Source organism: Dendropsophus ebraccatus, chromosome 3, assembly GCF_027789765.1.
Source record: "Dendropsophus ebraccatus isolate aDenEbr1 chromosome 3, aDenEbr1.pat, whole genome shotgun sequence".
Lineage (NCBI taxonomy): Eukaryota > Metazoa > Chordata > Amphibia > Anura > Hylidae > Dendropsophus > Dendropsophus ebraccatus.
In genome coordinates, this window is record NC_091456.1 from 10,714,668 (window position 1) to 10,734,478 (window position 19,811).

At 45.2% G+C, this 19,811-nt stretch overlaps 2 protein-coding genes across 2 annotated transcripts in view; one reads left to right on the plus strand and one right to left on the minus strand.

Moving 5' to 3' along the window:
- Positions 1–15,018, minus strand: part of TMEM120B (transmembrane protein 120B) — a 27,195-nt gene extending 12,177 nt beyond the window's left edge. The window contains exons 1-5 of the mRNA XM_069960889.1: positions 14,866–15,018; positions 6,102–6,220; positions 3,895–4,011; positions 1,520–1,579; positions 944–1,039 (exon numbers count right to left, since the gene is read on the minus strand). Coding sequence (XP_069816990.1) covers positions 944–1,039; positions 1,520–1,579; positions 3,895–4,011; positions 6,102–6,220; positions 14,866–14,928 — 455 coding nt within the window. The 5' untranslated portion in view covers positions 14,929–15,018. The remainder of the gene's footprint in view (positions 1–943; positions 1,040–1,519; positions 1,580–3,894; positions 4,012–6,101; positions 6,221–14,865) is intronic.
- On the plus strand, positions 15,017–18,719 carry LOC138785215 (uncharacterized). The gene is made up of 2 exons (XM_069960890.1): positions 15,017–15,297; positions 17,268–18,719. The coding sequence occupies exon 2, from the start codon at positions 17,279–17,281 to the stop codon at positions 18,128–18,130; it is 852 nt and encodes a 283-aa protein (XP_069816991.1). The 5' UTR covers positions 15,017–15,297; positions 17,268–17,278; the 3' UTR covers positions 18,131–18,719.
- The last annotated feature ends 1,092 nt before the right edge of the window (positions 18,720–19,811 follow it).

Sequence of the window (19,811 nt, forward strand, 5' to 3'; positions counted from 1 at the left end):
CAGTTTCCCTTCGCTATCAGGCGCACATCTCTTTACACACAATGTTGTGCTGCTGATAGCGAAAGATTTTAAAGCTTACTCAAAAGATGCGAACAGCCGAGGATCTGGCATTTTCCCGCTCCTTGGCTGATCACTGTCTATTTCACACAGGCCGATTATCCACCACACGAGCATTTGTAGCAACTCTCCTGACAGATAATCGGCCAGTGTAAAAGGCCCTTTAGACACTTGATCAGTTGAAGTGATCAAAACTGCTTAAAGTGTACCTGTCCGTAGAGCCGCTGCCGGATCGGTGGTGAATTCCACTCTGCTGCTGGACGTTCAGGTCTCCATGGCAGCAAACAGGCATGAGAGTAATGTAATGTGCGACCCCCATTGGATCAGAATGAGGGGGGAGGAGTTGCGCATTAAGGTCTCAAGCGCCCAAACGATGGCCGGCAGCGGCTCTACTAACAGGTACACTTCAATACATTTTAACAAAGGGAAGTTTTAGTTGTAGGTCTGCATTCATGACCTTGTAACATTGGTGGCTAGAAATAAGGCAAAAACGTTGCTGATCAACTCCTTGTAGAATTTTTCTATACTTCCTATTTCACTTCTTAAAGGGGCAAAGTTTGCTGAACAAAGACCCTAAATGCTACACATTCCTTCATATTAGGAAATACCCAGGATCTATTCTACTGTGGAATTTTACATTTATTTTTATAGTTTTTTTCCTTTATAATCACTCAGAACAGATGAGAATAGAATGCTTTAGGTCAGGGGTCAGGAGCCTTGGCTCTCCAGCTGTTGCAAAACTACAACTCCCATCATGCATGGACAGCCAAAGCTAAATCTTTGGCTGTCCAGGCATGATGGGAGTTGTGGTTTTGCAACAGTTGTAGGGCTGAAGGTTCCCCATCCCTGGTTTAGGTAAACTTTTCTATACAAGAAGATTTCTCACCTGTAATGAAGTATAAATCTACAAGCAATGGCTCCGAGTAATAAAATAATTGTCAAGTAAAGCTTGAATTTTTCATATTCATCCTTGTAAGCAAACCTGAAAGCCAAAAGAGATTCAAAATATTGATGGTTATAAATTTGGAAAAAACAATAAAATATTATTTAAAAAATACAAAAACAAAATGCCTCAAATTGTCATTTCCCTGAAATATATCTGGAGAGTCAATTCTCACTTTACACTCTAGATTTCTACAGGAGAGAACTGAGGCCATGGCTAAAAATGGTTGTTGGGCAGCAACTACAGACGTCCCTGACCCGATCGCCTGATAGCAAAATCGGCGCCATCTAACCTCAGTAACACAGAGCTACATATAAGCATGGTTTTTAGGGAGTTTCCCATAAGGCAAGCACAGGATCCGATGTGGACGCCTGCAGCGATATGAAAACGAACAGACATCTGGGACAAGGACCGCGCTATATAAGATACATGGAAGGACCAGAAAGGAGTCAAACAATGGAGAACAAGTTCATTGGTGAAGATACATACATGCGGATAGAAGTGCAGACGTGTACTTACTTGGCTTGATTGCTAAGAAGAGTGACATTCACATTCCCAAGTACGAGGTTTAGATATAAACTGAAAGAGAAGAGAGAAGTAGCCGGTTATATCCCTCAGCTACAGACAAAGGATCTGTCATATAACCCGACCAACCTCATATAGGAGATATCCATAAGCGATGAGTGAAGACGAGCATGACGCATTTATTTACTACAGAGGTATGGATGCCGCCCTAGGGAGACATGGATACAGCCTATGGCTATGTTCACACTCCGTAAAATAACGGCCGTTGTTATTACCGACTGGACTTTTGCAACCAAAACTACGGCCGTAGAATTACGATCGTACGGGCTAGACGTGAAACTACGGCCATTGTTTAATTTTGATTCCTAGCATGTTTATAAGCGGGATGAAAAAGGTCATTTACTTTAAATACTGCGCCCAGCCCGAGAAACCACTCAGAAATTTTTTTACATCAAAATCAAGTTTAATTCGGCAGATATAAATTTTACGTTCGCGGCCGCATTGAAATCCACGGCCGTTGTTGCAGTATTACCGGCCGGAAATATTTGACATGTTCATTTTTCACGGGGCCGTATAAAAAAAACGGCCGTTATCTGATACGTAGTGTGCATTCAACGACCGTAGGTACATTGCATTGCAGTCATTATAGGGAACCTCAAAACAACGGTGGTAGTTTTGCGCCGCGGACAACGGTCGCTATTTTACGTAGTGTGAACATAGCCTATGACTGTATCCATGTTTTCAGTGCAGCCTTATGTCTCCTTCATACCTTTGTGGCTCTAGATTTCCGGACAGATTCCGGACAGAGCTGTCTGGAATTCTGGATGCCCCCTATAGAATTCCGGAAAAATCCTGGAGGGTATCCATGCCCCATGAACCCCTATGAGTCTGAAAACTTCCCTGGATGCCATGATAAGACGTGTGGGTATCCATAGGAAACACGGCTGCCATGTGGCATAGGGGATTAGAGGTTATACTGACAAGACTTATACCGCTCTCTTCTGGCGCCCTCTATTTACCATCCATATACAGGATTTTCTGCTACTAAACAGACGGCACCCACCAGAAGCATAATACAAATGTCTAGATAAACTATTAGGCCGTATACGTATTTAAATACTGAAAAACACAAAATTCTGCACTACTAATAGAGAAGTTATGTCTGTAATGTGGCCGAAGTGTCAGTTTTGCTATTTTTCTATTTCTGTTCATCACTGACAACCCTTCACATTGCAGATATAAAAAATGTACAAAGTAATCTGGATTTATGTACAATATGCAATAATAATATACTATACCATAAAACAGGTTATTAAATAAACATTTATTAAAGGGGAACTCCGGTAACCCCCAGCCTGGAGTACCCCTTTAAAAAGTACAGTGATATCAATTGCTTCACAGACTAATACTGTACTAAGTTTGTATACAACACATTTTCAATATGGATCCAGGCCCTGTTATATATTAGTATTTTACTTCTAATAAAAAATCTTCAGTTTTTCAGTACTTATAAGCTGCTGTATGTCCTGCAGGAAGTGGTGTATTCTTTCCAGTCTGACACAGTGCTCTCTGCTGCCACCTCTGTCCATGTCAGGAACTGTCCAGAGCAGGAGAGGTTTTCTATGGGGATTTGCTGCTGCTCTGGACAGTTCCTGACATGGACAGAGGTGGCAGCAGAGAGCACTGTGTCAGACTGGAGAGAATACACCACTTCCTGCAGGACATACAGCAGCTGATAAGTACTGAAAGGCTGGAAACAGAAGTAAATTCCAATCAGTATAGCTTTGTAACTCCAGTTGATTTGAAAGAAAAAAATGTTTTAAGGCCTTTAATAAGACCTTGGCTGCACAACAGTCTAACATAAAGAAATAAAATTTAGAACAGGGCCTGCGCCACCTCTAACCACGTTTTATTTCATCTATTATTTTCTATTTTAATGAAACTGCGATTTTCTCCTAAATGACTTTGCTGCTACAAACACCATTGTGCAAAGGTCACCTTCCCAGTACGGCTCTAGCCTGGCGAGTTACACAGCCAGGAATAATGAACAGGACGCTACTTTGTGCTCTTTGTCTTCACTACAAACATTTCTACACACTGCACAAAAAAAAAAGTTTTCCATCTCACAACTATTACCGAGCCAGCATGGCCCCTAACCAGCTGCATTCCCATTCACTCAATGGTCACAACCTATAGTTTAGCTTCCTGGTGGAGCAGGTTCAGTGGCAGCATTAGGAGTTATAGTGTAGCTGTCATGGCTGCCGGATCAGCAGAGATTTTACTGGAAGTTCGGATCTCTATGGATATAAACAGGTGATGAGACTGTAAAGCGGTCAGTAAAATCCCACTCTCCGCCGCTCCAAACTTACCCATTTTTCTTTGGTAAATAGGCCTCCATATCAAAGAAGACATTGTGCCTCTCTTTTATGGTGCTGTCTATTTGTTGGATGAGGTCGGATTCTCCGAGGCTTGCCGACTGTTTGTGTCTTAATGGGAGAAAAAAAAAAAGTTAACATGGAAGTCGATGAAATGCATAACATAAAAAAAGAAGAAGAAAGAGGCTGAAGACAAAAATGGTGATCTGAAAAGTACTAAAAAGAAGAAGAAAAAAAAAAACTAAATAAAAACACAAGATACTTCACCGGCAATAGTAGATCATGCTAAACCCTTAGTATCCACCAATGCATCTTGGTCACTAAGGTAATTTGGTCGTATAAAACCCTTCACATTGCCTTATTGTAACCTTCTAATCTCTCCCTATAGTGCACAGGATGCCCCCATTGCAAGGGAAGGGCCTGATCGGTGCACTTGGGGGGTTCTGTGCACCAATCTGGGCCACCCCTTCTAACCACTATCAGTGAAGTGGGCTATTGGGATTGGTGCACTGGGGGTGGTAGCCCCGCCTCTTGTAATTAGTGAAAGCAAAGTGGGCAGCCCGATTAATGCACTGAGGGTGATAACCCCGCCCCCAGGGGGGGGGACAGGCAAGAGAGGTGGGGAAAGGCCTGGCGCGTCACAAACACGGGGCGGGGGTGGCGTTGTGAGGACACACCAGAGAGGCGGCGTGGTCCCGCTGGGGGGTGGGGGGTGTTTCAGGAGGTGGCGCATGCGCAATGACTGCTAATACTGTGCGGGCGGATCGGGAGGCAGGGGGAGACACGGACAGCCACACCAAACAGGCACTATCGCTCTAGGCCACGCCTCTTTGGCACGACTACAGCCCGAATAAACTATCAATTTCGGCCTCTGGAAAGCGACACCAGCATGGATAGACATACCAGCAAAAAGAACTTCTCATCAGCTAAAAGAAGGTATAAGTAGTTGGCGGGGGTCACAAAGTGAGTACAGCGTCGCTTTAAATTAATAACATGGAAATGGCGCAGAGGATGAAGATAAGAAACTTACCCTCACTCTCAGTGCCCCTGTTTTTTTTTTTAAAGGAGTTATCCAGCGCTACTAAAACATGGCCACTTTCTTCCACAGACAGCACCGCTCTTGTCTCCAGTTTGCGTGCAGGTTTTGCAACTCAGGTCCATTGAAGTGAATGGAGCTTAATTGCAAACCGCACCTGATCTGGAGATGAGAGGCGCTGTCTCTGAAAGAAAGCGGCCATGTCATTGTAGCGCTGGATAACTCCTTTAAGTATGATGCCCAAAATGTCCATCCTACAAAACAGGTAATGATTCCTTCCACGGCAGCAGCTGACGCCTCTATACAAGCTGTAACTGTATCGGAGCAGCTATGTACTTGTGTTCCTCAGGGGAATTCATTTTACAAGTATCAACACGATGAATAAGGATGCAACCAGCGCTCTGCCTGCACCGCAGTATAAATAACTAATTGTCACACCTTTAATTACAATAGCAGCTATATAGTATATTTCCAAATGGAAAAATTATAACTTGTTACCAGGCACACAAAGCACTGACTTAAAGGGGTATTTCACTCAAACAAAACTTTCCATACTTGTTATCTATTCTGTCTCCTTCCCCCAGTTCTTAGCTGCTTTCTGCTGAAGACCCAAAAATCTGTGTGTGAGCTTTTCGCTCTGTCTCCCCTCCTCCCTTCTGGGACGGCTGATGTAAACAAATCCCTGGCAGGCTTTATCTGCCACATTGTAGCTTTTTTCTAATGCTGGGAGGGATAATCACAGTGAGTTCATTACAAAGAAGCTACAATGATGTAGATATAGCCAGTCAGGGACTTGTTTACATCAGGTGTCTCAGAAGGGAGGAGGGGGAGAAGAGAGAAAAGCTCACACACAGATTTTTGAGTCTTTAGCAGAAAGCAGCAGCTCAGAACTGGGAGAAGGAGACTGAATAGATTATAACAAGTATGGAAGAAATTGTTAGTCTCACTAGGGGCAGCAACATATCAAAAGTAATGTTTAAGCGGAATACACCTTTAATCATAAGATTTGATTATCAGTAAATGGCCCAAACACTATTTAGTTGTTTTTGCTTTTAGATTTACATTTATACTTTTATATCTCATGTAAAATATATCAAGCACTATACATGAACTGAGCGTTTTCTGAACTTTCCATAAAAATCTTACATACAGCCCATGACCTTACATTTTCAGGCTGCTTTTCAAATCCGCCAGGCGCCGCTTATGCTTGCTTATGTAGCCGCTGCAGACACTTTGGAGAGTGGTCAGTTCTTCCAACTTCTGTTTGTAGACTTTGTGCGTTTCCTACAAAAAGAAAATAGATATATCAAAGGAGTCGATCAGGTGTCAAAAGCGGCGGCCTATGCTTATCCTCAGCGGAGCGGGCCAATAGCTGCAACAGAACTCTACCGATAAGAAAAAACGGTGCGGCACTCACAGCATGGACTAAAGACTGCGGCGCTCACCCAGCATCACAGCCTCTGCCAGACATTAACAGATCTAATACTGACAGCTTATCTAGATAACCTTTAGACTATGCTCACACAATGCGGCTTTAACACTTTTTGGGGATTTTTTTTTTTTTCATCAGAGAAAAAAAAAAGTTGGTGCAGGCTTTATCTGCAACCTTGTATCTTCCTTGTATTCCTAGGAGGGTTATTCTGAGGTCAAGTTGCTGATGAACACATAGTGATTATCCCTCCGTTACAAAGTTAAAGACAGGGACTTGTTCATATGAACTGTTTCAGAAAGGAGTAGAGAGGAGGTGAAGATGGAGAGAAAAGCTCAAACACAGATTTTTGTGTCTTCAGCAGAAAGCAGCAGCTCAGAACTGGGGGAAGAAAACTGAATAGATAATAACAAGTATGAAAGGAATTGTTAGTCTCATGTTTGAGCGGAATACCCCTTTAAATAGACAGATACTAATAATCATCATGTTCTTTATTAGCGGCTGTCTATTTAACCTTCCTCTGATATGTTCCTGAAGTGATGTGTATCTTTTACCTTAATTTACACAATTGTTGTTAAAAAAATAAAATCTTTTTTTGCAGTTACTTAGGGCAGGGAAAAAACAGTCACTGGGGAAATGCAGCAATATTTGAGTTAACACGGCCTTAAAGGGGTAGTTAACAAAAAAATAATGCTCTGTTGCCAGAAAGTGACAAAGATTTGTAATTTACTTCTGTTAAAAAAAATCTGAAGTCTTCCAGTACTTATTGGCTGCTGTATGTCCTGCAGGAAGTGGTGTATTCTTTCCAGTCTGGAGAGTAAGAGAGGTTTTCTATGGGGAGTTGCTGCTGCTCTGGACAGTTCCTGACATGGACAGAGGTGGCAGCAGAGAGCGCCGTGTCAGACTGGAAAGAATACACCACTTTCTGCAGGACATACAGCAGCTGATAAGTCCTAGAAGACTGGAGATTTTTTAATAAAAGTAAATTACAAATCTCTGTCATTTTTTGGCATCAGTTAATTTTAAATATTTTTTTTTTGTAAACTATCCCTTTAAGGGCAAGGGCTGCACGGACATCGCTATTGATGTATAACGTCACTTTGTTCATGCTATAATTTCATATTGTTAAAATGATAAAAAGCAAGGCAAATCAATAAATAAATAAGGAAGCTGCCGCTTTATATGATCCTGTCCTGTAGGATCTTCCTTTTACAAAGAATCTCACCGGACAGGATCCCATCCCGTTCTTGGCACTGACTGATCCGGTCTGACTGCGCTCGGCCTTATTAGTTTCTCTTTTGAAATATTTTGCCTTCAAGGCTTCACACTAGACCAGGGGTAGGGAACCTTTGGCTCTCCAGCTGTTGCAAAACTACAACTCCTATCATGCCTGGACAGCCAAAGCTAAAGCTTTGGCTGTCCAGGCACGATGGGAGTTGTAGTTTTGCAACAGCTGAAGGGCCGAAGGTTCCCCATCCCTGGTCTATACAAACACCGTATCTAAGCTTGTACAGTTTAACCTGAGCAGAATGACCCGTTCACAAAGGTCTAAATCCTGCTCAAAGTACGGACAGCCGTTATCTGTAATCTATACAATGGCGCTGGACTCTGAAGCGTGTGTGTGTGTATATTTTTTTTTTTTTTTTTTTAATTATTATTTTTTTTTTCAAGGATAAAAGTAACAACTAGCACATCCCTCAAAACAGAATAAAGTCGGACACATAACATAATGGTTGGCCAAAACGTTCGCAGTTTCAGCCAACCATCACCTGTAAGTTATGGGCGACCATGGGAGCGTGATCTGCCAGGCTGGATTTTCTTGGCTGATCACAGCTGAGAAGAAACAATGTTTGGCGTGGCAGACCAAATCACTCATTTACCAAGTTACTTTGGTATTTTTAATTTGTTTTTGCAGTGATTTGTTCCTATAGATATTAGTAAATTACTTCTATTTAAAAATCTCCAGTCTTCCAGTACTTATCTGCTGCTGTATGTCCTGCAGGAAGTAGTGTATTCTCTCCAGTCTGACACAGTGCTCTCTGCTACCACCTCTGTCCATGTCAGGAACTGTCCAGAGCAGCAGCAAATCCCTATAGAAAACCTTTACTGCTCTGGACAGTTCCTGACATGGACAGAGGTGGCAGCAGAGAACAGTGTGTCAGACTGGAGAGAATACACCACTTCCTGCAGAGCTTACAGCAGATGATAAATACTGGAAATTTTGTAATAGAATACCCCTATATAGTCTATGGCACGCCATTTTTACAGTGGATTATCAATGTAGTGACATAGCATTGTAAAAACTAAGACACTGTACTGCTTCTATAACAAAACAAAAAAACAATAGGAGGAGGTGGACGCTCTCCATGGGTGCTGTCATAGGGCGAGAAGGGAAAAACAAAAAGTCAGCCATACTTACCTGTCCGCGCTCCCCCAGATACCAATCTGTGACAGCCAATCACTGAGCTGTCCCACAGCAGCCACCAATTGGCTGAGCAAGCCATCATTGAGCTCTGTTTTTCTCTGGCCTCTTAAAGGAGAAATCCAGCCTATTAACTCACCTCTCTTCGTGCCTCTTCAGGGCCGAATTGCCACTCTGGGACCCCCTGGCGCTGCTCAGGTCACTGATCGGCTGAGCTGGCTGTCCATCAGCTGGGACAAGCATTACCCCACCCCCCCATCCCGGAGTCATGACGTCATCACAACTTGGGGGTATAATGCCTTCCGGCGGGGGTCCCGAGACCAGACTGGTCCTGCCGCTCACCGCCAGCATGGGGAGAGGTAAGAGATGCTTCATTGTCACTCTCTCCCCTGTCACCTGTTAAGGGTACAAACACACAGGGCGGATCCGCAGCGAGACCCGCGGCGGATCCCTGCCCTGTACACTATATGGGCAGACAAACTTGCAGCAGGATGGACATCCCACTGCAAATTTGTCAGCAGCCCTCCCCGTTAACCCCCCGCCGCCGGAGCGTACACTTCACCGGGTTCCCCCGGCAGGTCCTGCTCAGCCAATCAGTGTGCTGCCCCACCGCAGCGCACTGATTGGCTGATCGGGACATGAAGACATCGGGAGCCCCGAAGCAAGCCGGAGCGGGGACCCAGTGAAGTATACGCTCCGGCGGCGGGGGGGGGTTAATGGGGCGGGCTGCTGACAAACTCGCAGCGGGATGTCCATCCTGCTGCAAGTTTGTCTGCCCATATAGTGTACAGGGCAGAGATCCGCAGCGGGTCACGCTGCGGATCCTCCCAGTGTGTTTGTACCCTAAAAGTTAGATGAAACCAGACTTTAAAGGGGTTCTCCAAGTTTTCTTGCAAAAGCAGCACCCCCCCATCTTCGGGTTAATGTGGAATTTCAACTCTGCTCCATTATCTTCAATGGAGCTAAGCTACAAAACTAAAAACAAGAAAGAGCACTGCTATGTCAGACCTGAAAGAATACACCGCTTCCTGCAGGACATACAGCAGCTGTTAAGGACACAACATTTTTAAATAGAAGTAAATTACAAGTCTATATAACTTCCTGACACCAGTCGATCGGAAATTTAAAAAAACATTTTCGTCAGAGTACCCCTTTAACTCCTAAGTGTATGACGCAATTTGGGTCAGATCTCTGAGAGGATATCGCTGCTCCGGTACTTTTTCTGATGCAATGACATGCGGCCGTAGCTGTACACTCCGTGAGCTCGGACTATAATATTGTAGGTCAGGTAATCGCTACAGCCAGTCATTCCCAAGTACTTCCAGTCCTTCTTGTTCAGAGGAATCACAACAATTCCAAGCCTGGGGGCGGCCATTAGCGGCCGCATAGCTCCGATACATCGGACATCTCTATATACACAAGAGATCTCCGGGATCAGCTGTGCAAGATATAAGCCCCCTGCATCACCCACGTCTCGCGCTCCAAGCCAAAAACCAGGGGGGAATATTTATCAAACATGGCGTAACGTGAAACCGGCTCAGTCGCCCCTAGCAACCAATCAGATTCCGCTTTTCTTTCCTCACAGACTCTTTTGAAAATCAAAGGTGGAATCTGATGGTGGTGAGCCAGTGTCACATCATACACCATGGGGGAGATTTATCAAACATGGTGTAAGGTAAAACTGGCTCAGTCGCCCCTAGCAACCAATCAGAGTCCACCGTTTACAAAAGAGTCTGTAAGGAAAGAAAAGTGAAATCTGATTGGTTGCTAGGGGAAACTGAGCCAGTTTCACTTTACACCAGGTTGATAAATCTCCCCCTATGTTACTAGTGGGGAGAGGGCTCAGATACTGAATATAACAGGAATACCCGGCCGACCTCCCACCACTAAACTGCAGTGACGTCTCTGCTCGTATACGGACATTCACGGACAGCAAAGTCACTCGCTGTAATGATCGGCTTATTTTCTGCAGAGTTTTCATATTGTCAGGCTATTAACTAAATAAATATTCTAATCTGGAATGAATGAGACGGCCGCACTCTGTCCCCGCAGCTCAGGACTAATGATGATCCCCACATCTGTCTCTGTTATCAACATAATAGGAGACACACCGCACTGTAAGGGCCCTATTCCACGGGATGATTATCGTTCAGATAATCGCTAACGATAAATGATCTTGAATGACCACTATGAAATCGTTCACCAATGATCGTCACATGATCGTTCTTGGGGTCGTTTAGTCATCGCTATTGCGTTCGTTGCTACTGCGAACAACGTCTTATTCCATGCGAACGAGCAACGATAGAAATAGGTCCAGGTTTTACTAAGCGATCAACGATAGAAGGGCGACCTTGGAAGACAGCTTACACGGGCTGTAGGTGGAGAGGAGAGCAGACACAAGGCAGTTTGCACATGGGAATAACAAAGGCTGTGAAGACAAATAGAGCGCAAACAAGCAAAAAGAAGCAACATTTATAATAAAGAACTAGGGAGAACTTTTTTTTCCACTATAATTAAGTACAAAGTAAGAATAAGAAGCATGATTCTCAAAGAGCGTCCATAGCAAATACATTAGGCGACCCTTTTAAAGGCAATTTTGTCTGCTCTTCTGCTGTCACTATTACAGCCTCACCCTACACAGGCAGGTATCACACACTGTGTGACTAATTATATATATATATATTCACATATACACACACACACATAAAAAGCGACAATTACAATAACAGCGTCAGCAGTATGGAAGGAACATGAGTAACAGCCGACACATTCATAATAAAGAAGTATACATTACACAAAGAAAGAAAGGAAGGAAGGAAGGAAGGAAGGAAGGAAGGAAGGAAGGAAGGAAGGAAGGAAGGAAGGAAGGAAGGAAGGAAGGAAGGAAGGAAGGAAGGAAGGAAGGAAGGAAGGAAGGAAGGAAGGAAGGAAGGAAGGAAGGAAGGAAGGAAGGAAGGAAGGAAGGAAGGAAGGAAGGAAGGAAGGAAGGAAGGAAGGAAGGAAGGAAGGAAGGAAGGAAGGAAGGAAGGAAGGAAGGAAGGAAGGAAGGAAGGAAGGAAGGAAGGAAGGAAGGAAGGAAGGAAGGAAGGAAGGAAGGAAGGAAGGAAGGAAGGAAGGAAGGAAGGAAGGAAGGAAGGAAGGAAGGAAGGAAGGAAGGAAGGAAGGAAGGAAGGAAGGAAGGAAGGAAGGAAGGAAGGAAGGAAGGAAGGAAGGAAGGAAGGAAGGAAGGAAAGAAAGAAAGAAAGAAAGAAAGGAAAGAAAGGAAAGAATATATATCTATATTGCTGAGACGTGTCTGCTGGTTGTCAAAGATTGGTTGTTGAGGGGTTAAAGATTTTACTTGAAAGCCATAACAAAACAAAAAAAGAAGGACTTAGAACTGTAACCTGAGCGTCCTGTTACATCATGTTACATCACTGGCGGCTTCTGGCCACCAGCCGCTCATTGTTTCCTCTGTGTCTGGCACTCATCTCTGGATAGCAGAAAACCTCAGATAAGGCTGGGTTCACACTGCGTTTTTGCCATCAGTTTAACATAAACGTTTTATGAAAGAAAACAGATGCAATTGTGTGTCATCCGTTTTTCCATTGACTGCCATCATAAAAAAAAAAAGAATCGAAACGGATGCGTTTTTTTGTTGTTTTTTTTTAACGGTCACAAAAGTAATGTTGACTACGTTTTTCTGTCCGTTAAAAGTAACCAATTATAAATGGACACATTGAGCGGATTGCAAAAACGCAGTGTGAACCCAGCCTAAGTTATCGATATAGAAGAAAAAAAAAACGATATAAATGTGAAGAGCCACAGTCATCCTTCTTTTACGCCTTGGACAAATCTGACTCCAGCTCTACAAAAACATGGCCACTTTTCTCCCTCTCTTGTCTCCAGGTCAGGTGTGGTTTGCAATTAAGCTCCATTTACTTCAATGGAACTGAGTTTGAAACCCCACCCAAACTGGAGACAAGAGAGGGGGAAAAGTGGCCATGTTTTTGTAGCGCTGGAGTACCCCTTTAATTGTAGAGGTGTTATGGTGCGTTTACACAGAGCGATAATTCGCGCAATTGATCGATTAACGATATTGAAGCAACAGTTTGGTTTTTAGAGCGATCAGCGTTTAGACAAAGTGAAAAATCGTTTAAAAAATCGTTATTGCGATCGTTTTAAGATCATTTAAGCCCATCTCACACATAGGGTGAATCGGTGAAAGACTGTTTACACGAATTTACAAGGTTATTTTATTGTTTTACAAACATAATAGACATGTATATATTTATTTTAACTTGTTTTGGAAAACCCCTAACTCCTGATATGTTGCTGCCCATGGTGAGACTAACAATTTCTTCCATACTTATTATCTATTCAGTCTCCTTCCCCCAGTTCTCAGCTGCTGCTTTCTGCTAAGGACACACAAATCTGTGTGTGAGCTTTTCTCTGTCTCCCCCTCCTCCCTTCTGAGACAGCTGATGTAAACAAGTTCCTGGCTGGCTTTATCTGCAACATTGTAGCTTCTTTGTTACGCTGGGATGGATCATCACAGTGAGTTCATTAGCAACTTGACCACAGAATAAACCTCCCAGTATTACAAAGAAGCTACAATGTTGCAGATACAGCCTGCCAGGGGCTCGTTTACATCAGCCGTCTCAGAAGGAAGGGGGAGGAGGGGGAGACAGAGAAAAAACTCACACACAGTTTTTTGTGTCTTTAGCAGAAAGCAGCAGCTGAGAACTGGGGGAAGGAGACTGAACAGATAATAAGTATGGAAGGAATTGTTAGTCTCACCATGGGCAGCAACATATCACAAGTTGTGTGTGAGTGGAATACCCCTCTAAGCACTGACATTGCTCTGCTGCATCACAGGAGAACAATAATCGCAATGTCCAAGCCTACAACCTCCAACACGGATGTGAATGAGGTGTAATATGGAGGTTAGTGCCCTGTTCACACCTAACTTGGGGATTTTGTTGCAGTTTTGAGCAAAAACCCTGCACATCACATTACTGCAGGATCTTTTATGCAGCTGACGGCATTTTATTTTACCCAACCCCCGATACCTAGCTTGGGTTTCCTCAACCTGTGGCTCTCCTGCTGAAGCAGAACTCCCAGCATGCCCTGAGAGACAAAGGCTGTCGTTTTGCAACAGTTAGAAAGCCACAAAGCAAATCCGATCTCCTCAATGAGCGGTGGCACTATGATGTGTAACACAAAGCAACAACCGCTCAATACAGAGGTCATATAAAGAAGAACTCTAAATAATTTCTACATAATAATATATTTATATATATATATACATATACATAAATATAAATTATATATAATATTGTGTCATCCTGGCATGGTGAATAGTACTAACAACTGGTAATAGTCTATAGTGCTGGATTTACTGACAACTAGTAATATGCCATAGTGCTGGATTTACTGACAACTAGTAATAGTCCATAGTGCCTGATTTACTGACAACTAGTAATATGCCATAGTGCCGGATTTACTGACAACTAGTAATAGTCCATAGTGCCGGATTTACTGACAACTAGTAATAGTCCATAGTGCCGGATTTACTGACAACTAGTAATAGTCCATAGTGCCGGATTTACTGACAACTAGTAATAGTCCATAGTGCCGGATTTACTGACAACTAGTAATAGTCCATAGTGCCGGATTTACTGACAACTAGTAATAGTCCATAGTGCCTGATTTACTGACAACTAGTAATAGTCCATAGTGCCGGATTTACTAACAACTAGTAATAGTCCATTGTGCCGGATTTACTGACTGGTAATAGTCCATAATAAGGGGTTAATAGATCTGCTGGATCTGATGGATCTGCTGATCTCTCCACCTCTGGGCAGTCTCCTCCAGCACAATGTGATGTCTGGGCATCAGTCCATGTTGAGGTCCCTGTTCCCCCGGGCAGTGCTCTAATCCTGGGGCACAGAGGTCTCCTTGAGGATTCCAGCACCGCACACAGGAGTAAAGCACCGCACATAAGACGCGTAGTGTGCACCAGGACAAAAGCGTCACAGCGCGGTCTGCGGCATTCAGCATGGACCCCCCTCCTCCCCGCTCTCCGGGCCTCCTCACCTGCAGCTGCCGGAATTCCTTCTCCAGCTCTCCCCATTCCTCCTGGCACTTGTGCAGGGACATGTCGGGAGAAGAGCCGCGTCCCGGCCTCCGCAGCCACGCTCGCACCTGACGTCAGCTCTCCAGCTCCAGACAGAGGGGCGGGGCCTGCGCATGCGCACTGGAGCCTCTCCGCCGCCGCTGCGCCCTGGGAGGCGGGAGCGTGTAGGGTGATGGTCCCGGGGATCCGGTCACCGGCCGCCTGATACGTGTGTGTGGCCGCCGGGAGATCGTGCACGAGTGTGACGTGACCGGATCATTGTTACTCATATTCACGGCCACATACTTTATGGAAGCTGCGGGTCTGGGCCTGCGCAGAGAGGAGCCGGGAGCTGGGCCCTAGGGCCACACCAGCCTGCAGCGGAGGAGAAGCCTGAGCCAGGCCCGAGGACGGTGAGTGTATATATATATATGTGTGTGTATATATGTATATATATATATATATATATATATATATATATATATATATATGTGTGTGTCAGTCAGCAGGGTCTCACTGGAAGGAGGGGCCCCATAGCCTGGAGTAAGGGAGCTGAGGAGGGGCCCCATAGCCTGGAGTAAGGGAGCTGAGGAGGGGCCCCATAGCCTGGAGTAAGGGAGCTGAGGAGGGGCCCCATAGCCTGGAGTAAGGGAGCTGAGGAGGGGCCCCATAGCCTGGAGTAAGGGGGCTGAGGAGGGGCCCCATAGCCTGGAGTAAGGGAGCTGAGGAGGGGCCCCATAGCCTGGAGTAAGGGAGCTGAGGAGGGGCCCCATAGCCTGGAGTAAGGGAGCTGAGGAGGGGCCCCATAGCCTGGAGTAAGGGAGCTGAGGAGGGGCCCCATAGCCTGGAGTAAGGGAGCTGAGGAGGGGCCCCATAGCCTGGAGTAAGGGGGCTGAGGAGGGGCCCCATAGCCTGGAGTAAGGGGACTGAGGAGGGGCCCCCATAGCCTGGAGTAAGGGGACTGAGGAGGGGCCCCATAGCCTGGAGTAAGGGGACTGAGGAGGGGCCCCATAGCCTGGAGTAAGGGGACTGAGGAGGGGCCCCCATAGCCTGGAGTAAGGGGACTGAGGAGGGGCCCCATAGCCTGGAGTAAGGGGACTGAGGAGGGGCCCCATAGCCTGGAGAAAGGGAGCTGAGGAGGGCCTCCATAGACAATCACTGGCCTCTGTGCTGTAAGGTATAGTCTTTCTTATTTTGTATATATGCAGCAAGGACTGCACAGACATCTGCACTAATGATATATACACAGCCCTTGCAGCACGAGCACCCATCTAGCAGATTTAGGATTTTATTAGCTGTTTTGTTACTAACCTGTCTGCAGCATGTGGATCTAGCTGAAGGTGGTGTGCTGTGTGGGCTGGGAGGCCTACTTATAAAACATTGCAGTAGTCAAGCGTTGAGGATATAAAGACATGTATGAGTGTCTTCTGGCGGATTGAGGTGTTTATTCTTTTAAAACTCTTTTAGTTTCATGAACATCAGATTGTACAAACATCCAATATAGCAAAGAGAAGCATGTACCGATTAAAATAAAGGGGTACTCTGGCCAGGAAGGCCCGGGAGGGGGTGATATAAGCAACAACATCTACTTACCTCCCTGATTCCATTGTTGGGTCCTGTATTGCTGTGCTCCGGTCCCTGGCCACTTCCTGGTCTATGATGCAGCTTGAGACGTGACGTTTCATGCCCGCTCAGCTATTCAGTGGCTGTAGCGGGGTCCCCCCTCTGCGGCTGCGTCCTAGACCAGGAAGCAGACGGAGACCGGAGCTGCACAATGTAGGACCCAACACTGGAACCGAGGAGGTAAGCGGACACCGTAGCTTTCATACACCCCCTCCTGGACCATAGTGAAAAAAGCTCTCCCGTCCAGAGTACCCCTTTATATAAGGAGGCAGAAGTTGGTTCATACAATTAGGGCAGCGCAAACACAGACAATACTTTTGTATTTTCTAACTTGGGGGATGAAACAGAACAGCGCTAGTATTTCTAATGGCGGTAAGTCAGGGAATTAGTAAATTACAAATCTTTATCTGTGTACTAGAAGCAGCCGGGACAATGAGCAATACCCCATAGGAAATGGGAAATATTACCTGTTAGCTAGAGATGAGCGAACCTGGAGCATGCTGGAGTCGATCCGAACCCGAACTTTCGGCATTTGATTAGCGGTGGCTGCTGAACTTGGATAAAGCCCTAAGGCTATGTGGAAATCATGGATATAGTCATTGGATGTATCCATGTTTTCCAGACAACCTTAGAGCTTTATCCAAGTTCAGCAGCCCCAGCTAATCAAGTACCGAACGTTTGGGTTCGGATCGACTTGAACCTGATTCGCTCATCTCTACTGTTAGCATATTCCTAACCATTTTCTTTTCTCTCTTTTCAGGCAATACAAAGATGCCAGTCTGTTGGATCACTGGCTGTAAATTTACCCCGGGACGGATGCACAATGGCCACGAGATCAAACTGCACTCTTTTCCCAATTCATTTCAAAGAATAAAGGAGTGGCTTCTACAACTGGGGCAAAACTTCAACGACATTGACAACATCGCCCGACAAATTCTGGAAAGCAAGCAAAGGAAATCCAACAAGTATCGCTTTTGCTCTCGCCACTTTTCCGACGACAGTTTTATCGTAAACCTCTGCGGCCGGACGCTACGCCCGAATGCCGTACCCACCATCTTTGAAAGCGCGCCGCATACGTCTGAAAAGATACACGAAGAACTGTCTTTAAGAAAGACTTTCAGAAGAAAGAGAAAAGAGAAACCAACGCATGAACCCGGCATGCTCCGCACACTCCCGACTCAAGATCCAGTTAAAGAGAGAACATTGGATAAAGCGAATTTACTTTCCACGATCTCATCGCAGAATCCAGGGAAAGAGACAACGTCCAATGAACCTGATTTGGGTGATAAGGTACCGTCATCCCTGATACCTCCAGAGGCCATCAAAACGGAAGAGGACTATGACTTTGCATCGTACACATCCACCGAGAATTCAATAGAAAGCTCCGATATCATCACCAGGATTATAAAAACAGAACCTTATCAGGATGCAAAAACGGAATCTTATCAGGATGCTGAAACGCAAACCGATTTCACCTTCGAAAATTCCACCATTCACTTATCAAGCCAAAACACGATGGTGGGCAACCCTGCCGTTGCTTCATGCGCTCCACCATACCTCGCCCTCCAGAACCCGATCCTGGTACTAAACTGTTTTATTAACGCTCCCAGTAACCCTTCTTAGAAGACTCCAGCTAGACTCCCATACTGCCACTCAAGGATATTGTATGCCCTCAGATAAGTGACATTTTGTAAGGTTTTCTAGAAATGCTTTACATGTTCTTCACATCCGTTACACTGAACAATAAGTATGTATATAAGTTTTGGTAGCACAATGTGCAAAGCTTTGATTCTTCCTACAAATAATCTTGTAAAGCGCATATTGTGTCTCTGCAGGGAATGAGCACACTGCCGCCTTGTCAGGTCCTGAATTTATAAGCCCTCATATACAAAGTATATGCACCCGACAAGCAACATGGTGTGTCTGTAACATTTAAAGAAGAAATCTGGCGAAAATTTTTATTAAAGTATTGTACTGCCCCCTAAAAGCTATACAAATCACCAATTTACACTTATTACAGGAAATGCGCTTACTACTGCATCAAGGCTTCACTTCCTGGATAACATGGTGATGTCACTTCCTGGATAACACGGGGACGCCACTTCCTGGATAACACGGTGATGTCAATCCTGGATAACACGGTGATGTCAATCCTGGATAACACAGTGATGCCACTTCCTGGATAACATGGCGATGCCACTTCCTGGATAACATGGCGATGCCACTTCCTGGATAACGTGGTGATGTCACTTCCTGGATAACATGGTGATGCCACTTCCTGGATAACATGGCGATGCCACTTCCTGGATAACATGGTGATGTCACGACCCGACTCCCAGAGCTGTGCGGGCTGCTGGAGAGGATGATGGCAGAGGGATGCTTAGTGTCCCTCCAGTGACCTGTGTCCCTCTGCCATCATCCTCTCCAGCAGTCACAGCCCGCACAGCTCTGGGAGTCGGGTCGTGACATCACCATGTTATCCAGGAAGTGGCATCGCCATGTTATCCAGGAAGTGGCATCGCCATGTTATCCAGGAAGTGGCATCGCCATGTTATCCAGGAAGTGGCATCGCCATGTTATCCAGGAAGTGGCATCGCCATGTTATCCAGGAAGTGGCATCGCCATGTTATCCAGGAAGTGGCATCGCCATGTTATCCAGGAAGTGGCATCGCCATGTTATCCAGGAAGTGGCATCGCCATGTTATCCAGGAAGTGGCATCGCCATGTTATCCAGGAAGTGGCATCGCCATGTTATCCAGGAAGTGACATCACCATGTTATCAAGGAAGTGAAGCCTTGATGCAGTAGTAAGTGCAGGGGAAAAAGTGCTTTGTAAGCATTTCCCGTAATAAGTGTATATTGGTGATTTGTATAACTTTTAGGGGGCAATACAATACTTTAATAAAAACTTTTGCCAGACTTCTCCTTTAAGGAGAATCTCTTCTTACTTTGTACCAAAGAGGTGTCTGGTCTCACAGGGCAATATGTATAACTATTACTGTGCTTCCTTGTCCCATATTGATATAACTGTAGTACAGGGGTAGGGAACCTTTGGCTGTGCAGGCATGATGGGAGTTGTGGTTTTGCAACAGCTGGAGAGCCGAGGTTCCCTACCGCTTCTCTAGTATCTTGCTCCTATCATACGCCGAGACCACTTCCTTTCACACCTACTTTGAGTAACTGATGCACATAAGCAGGGGCTTCCTCCCATTTATGGGGGTCTCTAGACTAGTATACAGCCTGACCTCAGACAACTGCTGGGTAATGTTTCTGTATCCTTTTTCTGATCAGTTGTATGACCCCAT